Genomic DNA, 14,326 nt, shown 5'->3' with positions numbered 1-14,326 from the left:
GCAACTCCATGGCATCTTCAGGATGACCTCTGGGGCTCGGTATAGATTGGGCTGGACATCTTTGTCGTTTACTTGGTCGCCGGAAACCACCGAGCTGAAGTCGCATAGCACAGGTGGCCCCAGGTTCTTTGGTATATTTAGCTGGCGAGAAACGTAAATGAAACGGCCGTCGACCTCTTTCCTCGGCGAAGGGCTTTCCAGCTCCTGCTGCTCAAATTCTTGGAATATTGAATCATCCTCAGCACCAAACATGATATTGTCGATTTTGAGGTCTGCAACGTCGTCTATCAATGGGAAGCCAGGAATAACACGGCCTCATGTAGTATCCCCTTACCAGTGTGGATAAGATGGCATTCTGTGTGCAAAAAGTCCAGCGCCATGAAGAGACGCTGAAGTACTATCCCTAGAACCGGTGCTGGCAGGCGTCCGATAGGATTTCGTCCTAGGAATCGTTTCACGTTTTCTCACAATGGAGGATGTACAGTACAAGGCAGTGGTGCTCACCGTCTAGCCCAGTGACTTTGAACGAGTCGAGAAGGATCTTCACGGCTTTGCGGCCTGGATGCCTAGACCCTGACGATATGCGGGCCATATGCTGATATGTGCTGCGTTCAAGGTCCGCATTACGGCCCATTGCCTGTGACCGGATGAAGACCTTCAAGGCAACATGGCTGTGTTGGCTATGTGGTATTTGTTATCAGGCTGTCCGTAACTTTTAGCTGGGGCTTGTCACTTACTTCAGGTCCCTGGCCAGCCAGACGGTTGAATAGACGCCATATCCAAGCTTTCCATCCACCTGATACCGCGATACGAAAGTTTCGCCGATACGGACGGGATAATACCGTGCAGCAAGATAATCCGAGAAAGTTTCCTCTTCCACCTTATAGTCGGCGCTAATCCTCTCGAAATTGGGGTTGGGAAACACGCGCGGGGGAAATGGAGTGCGGCGGCTCAATCGCGGTATCCACTTGAAAAGCGATGCCATCGTTGCCGCTTTGATGTTTACGGGGGGTAATTGGTGGGAGGAAAGACGACGGCCACGCTTAGTCAGCCGGTCCATTAGCAAAACCTCATCCCAAGTAATCCACGATGACTTATAAGTGCAAGAGGCACTTAACCGCCTTCCTGTTCATCTCGCCGATGGCCCAAGGGGGTAGATACCAACAATAACGCATATCATCGTATCTCGCCTTCTGAAATGCTGGATATCGTCAGGAAACCCGCTGCGCCCTCGTGCTGGAGATGTGTTCTTTTAGCACTTCGACCTGAAAGCTCCTCCAATGGACTGGCTGCCCCGTCCACACGTCGGCCTACAATCCCAACGATGCTGAAGATATCATCACCGTGAAAATTGAGGATGAGGATGGAATATAAAAAAATCCCACCACACCTACCAAGATGGGACGGGGACTGCGTTTGTGGGTAACCAAGGTGAATGATAGTGTTCAGGGGTTGCACATACCCACCTAGTCGAGAAAGCGGAGTTTTCTGTCATGATGTGGCCCAGCGAACGTGGCATGACTTGCCAGTTGCTCGGCTAGGATATTTATTAGCAGTAATAACAGACCGTGACATCTGTGATGCACAACCACATTGCTTAGACGATAGACTAAGATATCTGGCAAGCGAAACGGGGTTCGGGCCATTTCCACTATCGCTCCCAGTCATACCACCCCGTTTCCAGCTACTATTGGCGCTATTACTTACTTGTGTAACGCCCAGGGTCACGGTAATCGAAGAGTATGATTCACACCGTTGGAAGGACACATCTTAAGTATTGTTCGCCTAGAACCTACTGGCCACCGGCGGAGGATTGCCGACCCAGTGATGCGTGATCTCGCACGAGACGAACTTCTCAAGAGCGCTACAACCCACCACCCCAGAGTACAGGATTGCTTTGAGATCATGGATGGCAGCAGAGTTGGGTCAAGGTGAGGGGTAGAGTTCGTGATGCAGCCGCTGGTCGGCGGTGGCGTGTCGCTATTGATGCTGGGTGGGGCCGCCTCTGCGTGTTGGCGGAAAAGAAGCTATCGAGGACAAACAGCGAAGAGAAATTATTCTAGCTTAATGATTGTAGCTCACAGTACTTAAGCTGTTCCCAAGCAATATAAGGTAAGTAGTTACGCATAATTAACAGAGTCGTACAAGGCAGTCGTGCAAGATAGGTCTTGCAGTCGTGTTCGCCACCCACCAGTACCCCGCCATGCGCCGGAAGCTGTGGAATTTTGCAAACCGACAACCCGCTCCTACACTTTGAGGAATTGTCTGACTCAACAAGCGCTAGTGCCTCCTGAACATCGCCTTCTTTATCCAACACCGCAGAAATCGGCATTGCAATGGTGGGCTCAGTCAGCTTCAAGTACCCTTCTCCGCTGGCCGGCTACGAGTCGGCCCCGCCGCTCCCCGATGAGCGGGCCGAGGACGGCAAGAGCTTCCGGAACCCGCAGACCGGGGTCCTCAGCAACGCCTACGACAAGTTTGTCGACCCTCTGGACAACGGCCGGCGGGGCGGATTGTAAGCGCGTCTCCGTCTGACAAGAGATAGTAGTACAGTACCGTCGCGCTAACCGAGTGAGAAGCGACGTTCACATCTATTATTTCCAGAGCAACTCGGACCAGGCAAAATATGCCCGGGAGCTCTGGGAACGTATTCGGAGGGAGTTCCCGGAACTGCGCATCTACACCTTCTGGGATCGACCAGTTGGGCCCCATCCCGTCGCCATGTTCGAGGTGAACTTGTTCACGCCGGCCCAGTTCGGTGCCTTCATCCCTTGGCTTGCCATCTGGCGGGGCCCCCTCTCCGTCCTCATCCATCCCAACACGACTGAGCAGGACATGTCAGCGGCCGAGAGGGACCTTGCGAACCATACCACGCGCGCCATCTGGATGGGCGAACGGCTGCCAATAGACACTTCGCGTTTCAAGGCGCTTATACCCAATGCTTCAAACGCTGGCAATGTCGGTGGCTCATCATCCTGAATATACAATTTCACTTGTTTGGTCGGGATGTGTAGTCGGCCTGTGTTTTGCTCGAAACGATGGTTTGCCGATTGGGCTGCAGCGTGTCCGGCTACTCTGATCAAGACCTAGGGTTCGATTTTGAGGCCGATATGCGATAACACTGCAAAGTGTGTTTGAGCACCTGTACCATCGATACGTTATCCTAGCAATGATTGATCGGCTCGTGTGCTGCGCACTCGGATTGTGTCGCGTTTTTCTGCATCCTGTCTCTAGCGCGTCGGCTCCAGATTTGAGACCACCCAGCGGCAACAAGTTGCTCCGAGGCTGACATACAGCATTAACGATGGACCGAGGTGATTACAGTCCCCCAATGTCCTTGCCGAGATGCCGGATACGGAAAATCTTCCACAGCTGTTATGGCGCCGATTGTCTCTGGCCGAGATTTGACGTCTATGATGGTTTCTTGCTATAATATGTGGCCTAGCCTTAAAACCTTCAGAGAACATGTACCGGCCAGAGCATGCTTGCTGGGACTTGTCCGTTTCCTGGGAAACTTACCGTATACCTTTGGGGGTTCGTAACATGAGAATCGACAACCCCGGGAAAATGGCGAGAGTGGACATGAAGGGTGCTCTTGTTAAATTGACTGTCAATGCGGTGAGGTTCGGTTCTCGTGTACCTACAGTTCCTTGCTCGTTTCCGCTGGCCAACAGAGCTAGAGCAGACTTTAGCGGCGCTGTTACACTACAGACGCAGGAGCTCTGAATGCCTGGCGTGAGAACAGCCGTATGTAATAGCGAACCTCAAGAGAGTGAGTAAGGTATCTTCAAGTTCGTTTCGGATGTCGGGTTTGCGAAGGGTGATGCTTAGCGGCAAGACTGCAGGGTCTGTTTTCATCAACCAATGAGCGCAACCGTTGGGCGGGCTGACCGAATAGGGAATGGATCGCGACGACGCTTGAGAGTTTGGTTCTGGTACCTGCAGAAGACGCTTGTGTTGAATGACACAAAACACCCAATTTTTTTCTTTTTTTTTTTTTTTTTTCCCAAGCCGTCGGATCGAGAGAGCGAGAACGCGTCAATGATTCAACTAAATGCTACACTTTCCTGGGAGACGCCATCACATCGGTGCAACGGGTACACTACGTCAGAATCTCCGTTTAACTACCCCTCCACCTCCTCCCCCCTCCCCAAAACAAACCCCCTTGCGTGGGTAGGGATTTGGGGAGATGTGGTGTCGCTTCGGGTGATCACCATCATCGGCGTCCGTGGCACCCAGAAGCTTTTTGCCTTAGTCTATTGGCTAGCCGCGACTTGAGACAGCAGCACTTTCGTCAAGTTTGGTTGCGCTCTTCAGCTGGCAGGGGTGCAGCGCTTTTCGCCAGGGGCATCACAACGCCAAGGGCGCAACTCCCCCTTGAACTCAAGCCACTCCAGAAAACCCAGCGTTTCCAGTGCTTGCATTTTGTACAGAGTGGCCCTTGAGATGACCATGCCAATTCGGGATGCCTCTCAAGATAATGTTCGGCAGACCTGTCCCGCGAGCTAGCCTGTTCCATGCCGGGCTGCCTGGGAGAAGGGCTTTTGGTGCACTCTCGTCTACGTACTGTACCGCCATGGTGCAGACTACACATCCTGGATGCCGTTTCCTTCGCCGTTCTTTTCCCTCCTCCCTTCTGAGTCTTGCGACTTCAGGCTTGCGTGACGCCTCAGGTATCCTTCGGGACGTCATCATTTCCCAGTGCCGTCCTCTCGTTTATTGTATTTTGTCCTTCTTTTCTGAATACACATCTGTGTATCTCTCATTCGTTTCGGTACCAAGATGCGGCAGATATTCAGCTTGACGGCCGTCCTATCTCTGGCCGTCGCGTCGGCGAGTGCCGCCGAGGTCGTCTATGTGACGGATCTCACCATTTTCAGCGCTCTTGTAATGACAGCGGACTCCGGAACCGTCCATGGACTCAATAGACCAAGACTGACTGAGCTGTGATGTTCCAAGGCACCGTGTGCGCAGTCCGCTCTTGCATATAATATCGAGGCGCAAACATACGACATATGCCCCGAAGCCGTCACCGAGCTCCAGTCATGTATCTGCACCAAGAACAACAACTTCGCCTCGATATCGTCCCTTCTCTCGTCATCGGTCAGCTACTCATGTGGATCAACCGCGAGTGAAGATCAGGCATCGGCGGCATATGTGGGCTTTCCCTTAATCTACATCCCGAGATGTCTACTTGTTAGTAGTTGTACTGACCCCCGCGCCCAGGCCCTTAACGCATATTGTAGCCAGGACTCATCCGCGTCCTTTGCGACTCCGACAGCCGTGAGTGCCTACATTACCGAGTTGCCGGAGTTCGAGTACATGGCGCCATGCGCCAAAAGCGCCTTATCCTACGCAGTAGGGTACGTCCCTGACCTTGTAACGCCGAGCTAACGATAAACTTTTTGCTAACGATGAACAGGAGTTTGGTAAGCCGCTTGACCTAGCCGGATCGATACGCCGAGCAAACTCGCCTTTGGACGCCAACTAATGCCAACGGTAGACGTATGATCGTTGTCCCTCTGAGGCTCCTGCCTTGGCCAGCTGTGCCTGCTCCAAGAATCAGAACTCGCTCGTCGTCAGCCAAATCATCAACACTTCGGTTAGATACTCTTGCTCCTCGAATGTAGCAGATGTTTCATCTGCTCAAGCTATGTTTGCGGCCTACTGTGCCATGAACAATGGCACCACAAACCTCCCCAAACCGACGAAGCCGCCGGGAGACAGTAAGTTTGGACCCAACGAGCCGCCGCTGGAATGATAGGTCGCCTCGTTGCTGACTGGCGACCGCAGTGACGTACTATATCACAGACCTGCCGCAGTTTAACTCACTCGCTCCCTGTGCAGCCTCCGGCTTGTCATATGCTGTCCAAGGGGTAAAAAGAACCCCACGCCCCAGAATTTCCCTTTCTTTTCTTCGGCCGCTAACACATCCTTGCAGCACACATATGACTTATGTCCAGGGGGCCCGCAAGCGCTTGCGTCGTGTGTGTGTATCAAGGGGGGGATGACGTCTCAGGTCCTCAAGACTATTTCCTCGTCTGTCAGGTGGGACTGCGGGTCAACCGCATCAGAAGACGTCACGTCCGCAGTAGCCGTGAGTTTTGCAGATAATTTGCTGAGTTAGGGGCCTCTAACAGTTGGATAGGTCTACGACTACTACTGCAGCGCCGCCCTGGCCGAAGTGACCGCCGTGGGTGTTACTGTATCTGTGGAGCAAACATACCCGGCCGGCGCTGATGACTCGGGCGGTCCCCAACAGACCGGTGCTGATGGGGGGAACGGCGGTGGCGATGGAAACGGAACCGGGAGCGACGGTGTGAGGGGAGGTGTAAATGAAGAGGATGGGGACCCGCCGACGAGCGGTCCCAGCATTGGTGTCATCGTCGGGGCAGTCATTGGTGTCATCGCTGCCCTCGCGCTTGTCGGAGTCCTTATCTTCTTCCTCGTCAAATCGGCAAAGAAGCGCCAGGCCATGGAGCATTCACAGATCCCCGACAACACTGTTCCGATGGGACTTTACGGGGGCAAAGCAGAGTTGGCCAGCGACACCGTCGCCGCTCCGCCGCCGGCAGCGAGCCCGTCACCAAGCACACTCAAGGCGAATTTCCCTGTGCGTACCGACAATGTATCACCCGTCTCCGCTCACACGGGCGCATTTGCACCGCCCCCGAACAAACCGGAATTGCAAGGCCAAGCATCGGCGCTGTACCCACCTATGCCCAACAGCGCCGAGTTGCATGGTCAAGGAGCAGCCTACCACGCGCCGCCTTCCCCAGGCGCGCCAGAACTCTACGGACAGGGAACCCCGTCGACCATCAGACCTGAGCTGCAAGGGCATGGTGCGATGTACCCGCCGCCGCCGCCGCCGCAGAATCGGTCAGAGCCACAGGGCCAGGGGTCCCAGTTCCATAGTCCCAACCCCGACCGGCCGGAGTTGCAAGGCCAGGGCGCCATGTACGCGCCGGTGCCGGACCGGCCGGAGCTCCAGGGGCAAGGGACTCAGTACCACAACCCAAACCCGAACCGACCGGAGTTGGCTGGACAGTACGGCTATCCGCAGTCACCGCAGCTATACCACCAACAGCCACAACCCTATCCTCCTCCGTTTCAGCAGATGCAGGGGTATCAACCCTACCATCCAGGCTCGGCGCCGCCGCCCGGCAGTGCCGGGTATGGGCAACAGCAGCAGCAGCAGCCGCCGTCGTCAGCGTCATGGCAATCGGGACCGGTACCCGGCTTTCATGAGATGGACGGGGCTGGGTATGCGGGGCCGAGGTAACAGTGACCAGGGAGACAAAGGTGGGACGAGATGGGCGACTGCGGAATACATCACTTAATGGGATGCATATGCTGGTACTGGGGAGCGGCGTTTGTGGAATACCAGCATGTTCTGAATTTTTGTGTCTATCGGGGGTGATCTGTGATGGTACCAAGTACGTTAAATACATACTAAAGATGGGCACGTACATGGAGCTGTAGAAGGCTCCGCAGGGGGGGAAGAAGTAGGGGTCTTTGATCCGACACGATCAAACAGGTCATTCTGCCGCCGGATTAGACGGGTACGCACGAAGTAGAAGTCACCTAAGTTCCCTTTGTGGGAACTGGGACGTAGGGCCAATCCGTGATTCTTACGGTATCAATTGTGATGAAATCGGCGAGGCTGGTAACATTCGGGCGCACAGACCAGATAATTACCATGTCCGTCGCATGCCTTCTCCAACTCCCTTGTCCCCACAAGCATCCCTGGGCCCCCGCTGATTGGCAGCCGCGCGACGCCCAGAGCTTCTTCCCCAAAGCCAAAATCGCCTGGGCTGGGTTCGTTCCGAAAACAATCGCGGCCGCTGCGAGTGGTCTGGAGCTTTCCTCCTCTCAACAACCGCGGACGTTCTTTCAAAGAAAACCCCCCAACAACCGACGCGAATCCCGCCGCTCGGGAAACCAGAACCTCCTATCAAGTTTCGATCACCTTTTTTTTTCGTCTACATCCTGCCACCGATTCGCGACGGATTCGTCAGAAACCCCCTCTCTATGCACTGAAAGTTTCGGATCGCGACCCACGATGGCGGCGGCGGAGGTAGACTTGAGCTACCTGACTGCGCAGGCTGGCGTGCCAGAGCCCGACCTGGAGACGGCTCTGACCGCGCCAACAGCTGAGCTTGTCAGGTCGGTTCTTGAAGCGGTCGTCACCAAGCTGCGCGACCTTGAGCAGGAGAAATTCCAGGTCGACATTGAACTGGAAGGCGCCATCAGGAGTTCAGAATCACGATGCGAGCAGTTCAAGGAAACCGCAGACAAAGCGCTCAAAGAAGTTGAGGAGCTTCGACAGAAATTGCAGAGCGAAGGTGAGGCCTGCCTGATCACCACCGTCGCATTTACGCGAGTCGCATCTGTCTAACATCCGCCATTCCAGAAACTGCTCGCCGGTCACTCGAGAACGAGCTCCAGACCCTCAAGTCCTCCGGCACAGCATCGCTTTCGGAAATCGAGACGCTCCGGGCGCGCATTGCCTCGCTGGAAACGTCTAACCGCGAGACGTTGGCGATTGTCGATTCCAAGACCGCCGCCAATGCCAGCCTCTCTGAAGAGCTGCAGAAGCAGCATCAAAAAATTCTGAAGCTCAACCAGGAGATCACGTCGTTGAACCAATCCGTGCAGACGGCACAGACTGCGGCAAACTCGGCCAGGTACCGCGAGGAGGCCTTGAAGCAGGAGCTCGAGCTCGCCAAGAAGAACAACGAGTGGTACGATGCGGAGCTGAAAGCGAAATCCGCAGAGAGCCTAAAGGTCCGGAAGGAAAAGGGCGCGCGGATCGCAGAGCTGCAGCGGCAGAACGAAGAGGCGAACTTGAACATTGAATCGCTCACCCGGACTGAGCAGCAGCTCCGCAAGAGGCTTGAGGAGGCGCAGGCCAAGGCTGACGAGGCTCTCGCTGGAGTTCAGAAGCTACAAGAACAGGCGGCGGGAGCCGAGCAGTTCTTCAGGCAAAAGCTCGAGTCACTAAACCGCCTAGTGGAGCTCAAAGAGGAGCACGCCACAACGCATCGGAACCGGCTCAAGGAGGTGGAGCTCAGGTTAGAGCAAGTCAAGGATGACGCTGCCGAAGAGATTCGCCGTGTCCGGCGGGAGCTCGAACAAGAAAAAGAAGACCATGCGCAGACTGAACACCAGGCACAGGAACTCCAAACCGAAGTGGACCGCCTCAGAGCTGTTCTCGACTCTCACAATAGCGTGCCTGGCTCCGCGCCTCAGACTCCCCGGGCTAACGGCTCCTTCTTCGCCCGCCCGGCCTCCCCATTCGGCACCCCCGCATCGATCCGTGGTAAGGCGTCCCAGCGCGCAACCGAGACCCTTGAGGAACTCCTCAAGGTCAAAGCCCAGCTTGCTGGGGAGCAACGGCGGAGCCAGAAGCTGCAGGAGGATCTTGATGACGCGGTCAGCATGTTGGAGGCCAAGTTGCCCGAGATTGATGAGCTCGCGGCCGAGGCGGAACGCCTCAGAAACGAAGCCATCCAGATGTCCGAGGTCATGCAGCAGTCATACGAGGAGCGTGATGCCGCCGCCAAGGCCGCCCGAAAAGCTGAAGCCGCCGCTTCCACAGCTCAAGCCGAGGTCAAGATCCTTCGCACGCAGTTGCGTGATCTCAGCACGCAGATCCACGTCCTCATCTTCAACATCCACGCCCGGGAGAAGGGCATGGATCAGCTCACGGAGGAGGAGACTGCCCAGTTTGAGCGACTCCAGCGCGGCGAGGTCGCCGAGAATGCGCTAGACGATATGTCCGACACTCACCGTTTCATTACCGAGAGGTATGCGGCGTTCAAGGACATCTATGATCTGCAACAAAAGAATGAAGAGCTCTTGACCCTCACCCGACAGCTGGCCACACAGATGGAGAACGAGGAGGCTCTGGCCGCCCAGAAACAGGCCGCTCAAGACCACGAGGAAGTCCAGCAACTTCGGGCTACCGTCTCGGCATTGCAGGATGATGTCCAGTCCATCACCGTGCGCATGAAGAGCTATATGACGGAGCGGGACATGTTCCGTCGTATGCTCCAGCAGAAAGCCAGTCCTGCCGAAATCCAGAAGGTCCTTGGTACGGGAGATGTCGGTCAGCGGGAAGTGCTCGCTAGCATCGAGCAGGGTCCTCAGGCCGATGAGGCGGACCTCACGGTAGCCTTGAGGGAGCTACAAGCGCAGTTCGATTCCTACCGAAACGACCAGGCTACCGAGAGGAATGCGATGAAGGATCAAATTGAGAAGCTCTCGACCGAAAAGGGCTCCCTCCAGACCGAGATCTCTCGACTATCAAGCCAGCTCACTCTTGCTACTGAACGCTATAACATGCTTGAGTCAAACTTCAAGGCAATTCAGACCGAGAAGCAAGAACTGCAGCGGAGGACTCAGACGCTGTCCGAGTCTGCGGCTAAACAAGATATCCGGACGCAACAGGTGGCTGAGGACCTTGTTGAGGCTCGCGGCCTGGTTGAGAGTTTGCGCAGCGAGAATGCAAACCTACGAGCCGAGAAGACCCTGTGGAAGACGATCCAGGAACGCCTCAGCCAAGATAATGAGAGTCTCGCTCAGGAGAAGACGAGGCTCAATAATTTGCTATCGAGTCAGCAGTCGCTCCTGAACGAACGTGAGCTGAGCGAGTCCGAAACGAAGCGCAGGCTACAAGGTCAAATCGACGCTCTTGACAGTGAACTCAAGGCAACGAAGCAGAAGCTCTCCGAAGAAGTCGAAGAGGGCAAGAAGATCCAGCTGAGGAAAGAGTTTGACGCTCAGCAGTATCAGAAGCGTATCGACGATCTCACGTCGGTGATCAGCCAGATAAAGGAGGAGAACGTGCAGGTGAAAACCACTCGCGATCATCTCCAGGCTCGCGTCAGGGAATTGGAGATAGAAGTCCGGAACGCCCAGGAGCGCGCTGAGCGGCTCCGTCCTCTGCCGACACCTCGGCCAGGAACCGTTAGCGAACAAGCAACCGCCGATGGTGAATCTCAGGCGCGCATTGAGGAACTGGAGAGCGAAGTCCAGGAACTCAGGAACAACCTGGAGCTATTCAACGTGCAGCTCGATAACGCTAAACAGCAAGCGGAGCAGTTCAAGCAACTCAGCAAGGACATGGAAGAGGAGCTCTCCAGCCTCAACGAGTCGCACAAGCAGTACAGCGATGAAATGGACGCAGCCCTTAATGCTAAGGACGCCACCATCAACGAACTGCAGCAGCGCGTCGAGGCCCTAACAACGGAGCTCGGCAATTCTACCAATGAACTTAATATGCTCCGGGACTCCCAGAGCGATGTCGCCCGCAAGTTCGAGGAGAAGGAGAGGATGTTGCACAGCGAGATTGCTCGTCTCAAGGATGAGGAGGAGCGATACAAGGAGACCGCCAGGTTCCATCAGCAAGACCTGCGCGCCCAGGCCGAGATCGCCACCAAGGCCCAACAAGATTACGAACAAGAACTCGTCAAGCATGCCGAGGCGGCCAAACTGCTGCAACAGCTGCGCACCGAGCATAATGATTTGAAGACCGAGGCAGCCAGACTGCGGGCCGAGGCGGATTCCGCCAGGATTTCCCTCGCCCAGAGCGAGAGGTCTTGGGAGGAGCGCCGGCAGCAGCTCGAGCAGGAGATCTCAGAGATCAAAGCTAGGCGGGAGGATGCCACTGCCCAAAACAAGCTGCTCCACCAGCAGCTTGACAGCGTCACGGCCCAAATCGCCACCCTACAACAGAACCGGGCTTTGGCGGATAGCTCCGGCGATAGCACATCACCTTCAGTCGCGGATACCGCAACCGAGGGTCTCCGCGAGCTTAACAATTACTTGCGGCGCGAGAAAGAAATTCTCGAGGTGCAATACGATATCAAGCTGCAAGAAGCCCAGAGACTACAACAGCAACTCGAGTACTCACAATCGCAGCTGGATGAGGCACGTCTCAAGCTTGAGCAGGAGCGCAGGGCACAGGCCGACAGCTCACGCAGCTCGCTCACCCACAAGGAACTCATGGACAAGCTCAATGAGCTCAACCTGATCCGCGAGAGCAATGTCACGCTCCGGAACGAGAACCAGCGCACCCAGGCACAGCTTGAGCAGAAGGCGCAGAAGATTAGTGAATTAGAGGCTAGAATTCAGCCGTTGGAGGCTCGGATTTCGGAACTGGAGCTCGACAAGACGTTCAAGGAGCAGGAGATCAAGCAACTGCAGGATGCTCGCGACGGGCTACAGAAGAGGATCGAGTCCATCCTCAGCAAGTATGGCCAAGCCGATCCCCAGGAAATCGAGCAGCTCAAGACGACCATCGCGGACCTGGAGGCCGAGCGCGATGCTCTGAAACAGTCGGAACAGTCGCTTAAAGAGAGAGCCAAGGAGGCCGAAGAAGCCCTCGAGACCAAGACAAACGAGTGGAAGTCCACCAAGGAGCGACTGGCTGAGGACTTCAAGACACGGTTTAGGAATATGAAGACGCAGCGCGACGAAGCCATCAATGAGAGGAACACGCTCCAGAGCAATCTTGATTCGGTCAATGAAAACCTCTCTGGCGTGGAAAAGGAGCTTGAGACAGCTAAGCAAGACCTGGCAAGCCTGACTGAGAAGAACAAACTCCTGGAGCAACAGGCAGCGGCTCCGTTGGCTGAACCAACCTCTGCAGTTCCTGTGGAAGCCAGTCAGGTTGCTGAGCTTACGCAACAACTCGAGAGCCTGAGACAGGAGCTGGAAGCTGTCTCATCTCAGAAGGCGGCGGCGGAGGCTCAGGTCGGACAGCTCAGGGAGGAACTCGCAATGGCCATCGCCGAGCGAGATAGAGCTGTGGCAGAAGCAACCCAGGTGCCAAATGCTGGTAATCTCTCCACGGCAGATACTACAACCACACCTTTACAGTCAACGGCTAGTCTCTCGGACGAGGAGCGCAAGGCTCTGGAGGAGAAGATCGCCGCTGCTGAAGCCAAGGCCGTTGAATTCGAACAAAAAGCCAAGGTGTTGGAGGAGCAATCCGACAGCATCGTTAAGCAACGGTCCGAGAAGATGAAGACCGCTCTCAACAAGAAGCTCGCCGAGTCAAAGGAGGCCATGGAGAAACAAGCCCAGGAGGAAAGGGCTAAAATGCAGGCTGAATTCGACCTTAAGCTTCAGCAAGAGTTGGCTATTGTCAAGGCTGAGCAGCAGACGTCAGCGTCGCAGAACGGCATGCCGGCCACGCCAGCGAAGCCGTCTGAGGCGCATAATCCACAGACGCCGGCAGTCGGTACGCCCGGCCCTGCGGATCTAAGCGCTCTCAATGACGTCCAAATCCGAGAATTCGTCGCCACAAATCCGACCGTTTCCAGCATCGTGAAGGCCAACATCAAAAAGATTGTGGCCAACGAGACCAAGAAGGTCAAGGAGGAGGCCGAGGCATCAATCAAGGCGGAGTATGACCAGAAGATTGTCAACGCAAAGGAGCAGGCTGCTGCATTGTCAGAGAAGAAGTGGGCACTCCGCATCAACATGCTGGACCGCCAACACAAGACTGCACAGGCCAAGATTGTTGTGGTTGAGACAGCTGCCAAGGAGACTCCACAAAAGCCAGTCATCGAGGTCTGGAATATCGCTAAGGACGCCAAACCTCTGGCTCCTGCGACGACCCCCAGCACGGCGGCATCTCCGGCTCCCGGGCAGCCGACTGCTGCTCCTGCTCCCATTTCCGCCCAAGCTGCCCAGGTTACTGCACCCGCTCCTGCGCCTGCTGCTACCCCGGCTCAGGCCGTTTCTACAGGTATGTTCTCGCCGGCAACCTAAGACCGAAATAGTACACTGGTATACTAACAGATGGCTAGGAGTCCCAGCCACAGCGGATACTAAACCATTGGCGCCCGCGCCCCCCCAGACCGGGCTCACGCAGCCCAAGCCGAGTACGAACATTCCGACGGGGATTCCGAATCCATTCGCCAACCCAGTTGGACAACCTGCACCTGCGAGCAACATTCCTCCGCCCGCACAGCAGGCAACACAGCCGCAAGGGCAAGGGCAAGCCCAGAATCAGCCGGCGGCCAGAACAGGTATCCCAGTGCCGAGAGGCGGGGCTAACATCGGCCGCGGCGGTGGACGGGGCACCTATCAGGCTGGGCCGAATCGCGGCGGTCAAGGACACCGCGGTGGTCGTGGCGGCTTCAACCGTGGTGGTGCCGTTGGTTTGAACCCTGGCGCGGGAGAGTTTAATCCCGCCGCCGGCGGCCCCAGTGGCGGCGCAGGGAACAAGCGACCGCGGAATGACTCTGAGGTTGGCGGGGGTGAGCGAGGAGGGAAGCGTGCTCGCGGTGGTGGCGGGCAGGGTGGTCAGTGA

At 56.0% G+C, this 14,326-nt stretch overlaps 3 protein-coding genes across 3 annotated transcripts; all 3 read left to right on the top strand.

The window, feature by feature from the left end:
* Positions 1–2,336: 2,336 nt before the first annotated feature.
* Positions 2,337–2,979, top strand: MFIFM68171_06098 (uncharacterized protein; the record flags this gene model as incomplete). The annotated part of the gene is made up of 2 exons (XM_071061518.1): positions 2,337–2,515; positions 2,580–2,979. 2 exons carry the CDS (start codon positions 2,337–2,339, stop codon positions 2,977–2,979), a joined length of 579 nt encoding a protein of 192 aa, XP_070917619.1.
* A 1,803-nt stretch (positions 2,980–4,782) lies between these two features.
* On the top strand, positions 4,783–7,282 carry MFIFM68171_06097 (uncharacterized protein; the record flags this gene model as incomplete). The annotated part of the gene is made up of 8 exons (XM_071061517.1): positions 4,783–4,887; positions 4,960–5,157; positions 5,227–5,363; positions 5,423–5,429; positions 5,504–5,726; positions 5,794–5,876; positions 5,942–6,097; positions 6,149–7,282. 8 exons carry the CDS (start codon positions 4,783–4,785, stop codon positions 7,280–7,282), a joined length of 2,043 nt encoding a protein of 680 aa, XP_070917618.1.
* A 780-nt stretch (positions 7,283–8,062) lies between these two features.
* On the top strand, positions 8,063–14,326 carry MLP1 (the record flags this gene model as incomplete). The annotated part of the gene is made up of 3 exons (XM_071061516.1): positions 8,063–8,345; positions 8,414–13,759; positions 13,821–14,326. The coding sequence occupies 3 exons, from the start codon at positions 8,063–8,065 to the stop codon at positions 14,324–14,326; spliced, it is 6,135 nt and encodes a 2,044-aa protein (XP_070917617.1).

Source organism: Madurella fahalii (genome assembly GCF_045866475.1).
Source record: "Madurella fahalii IFM 68171 DNA, scaffold_3, whole genome shotgun sequence".
NCBI lineage: Eukaryota > Fungi > Ascomycota > Sordariomycetes > Sordariales > Madurella > Madurella fahalii.
The sequence above is the reverse complement of the archived record's forward strand: the minus strand, read 5'-3'. Positions and strand labels throughout refer to the sequence as shown.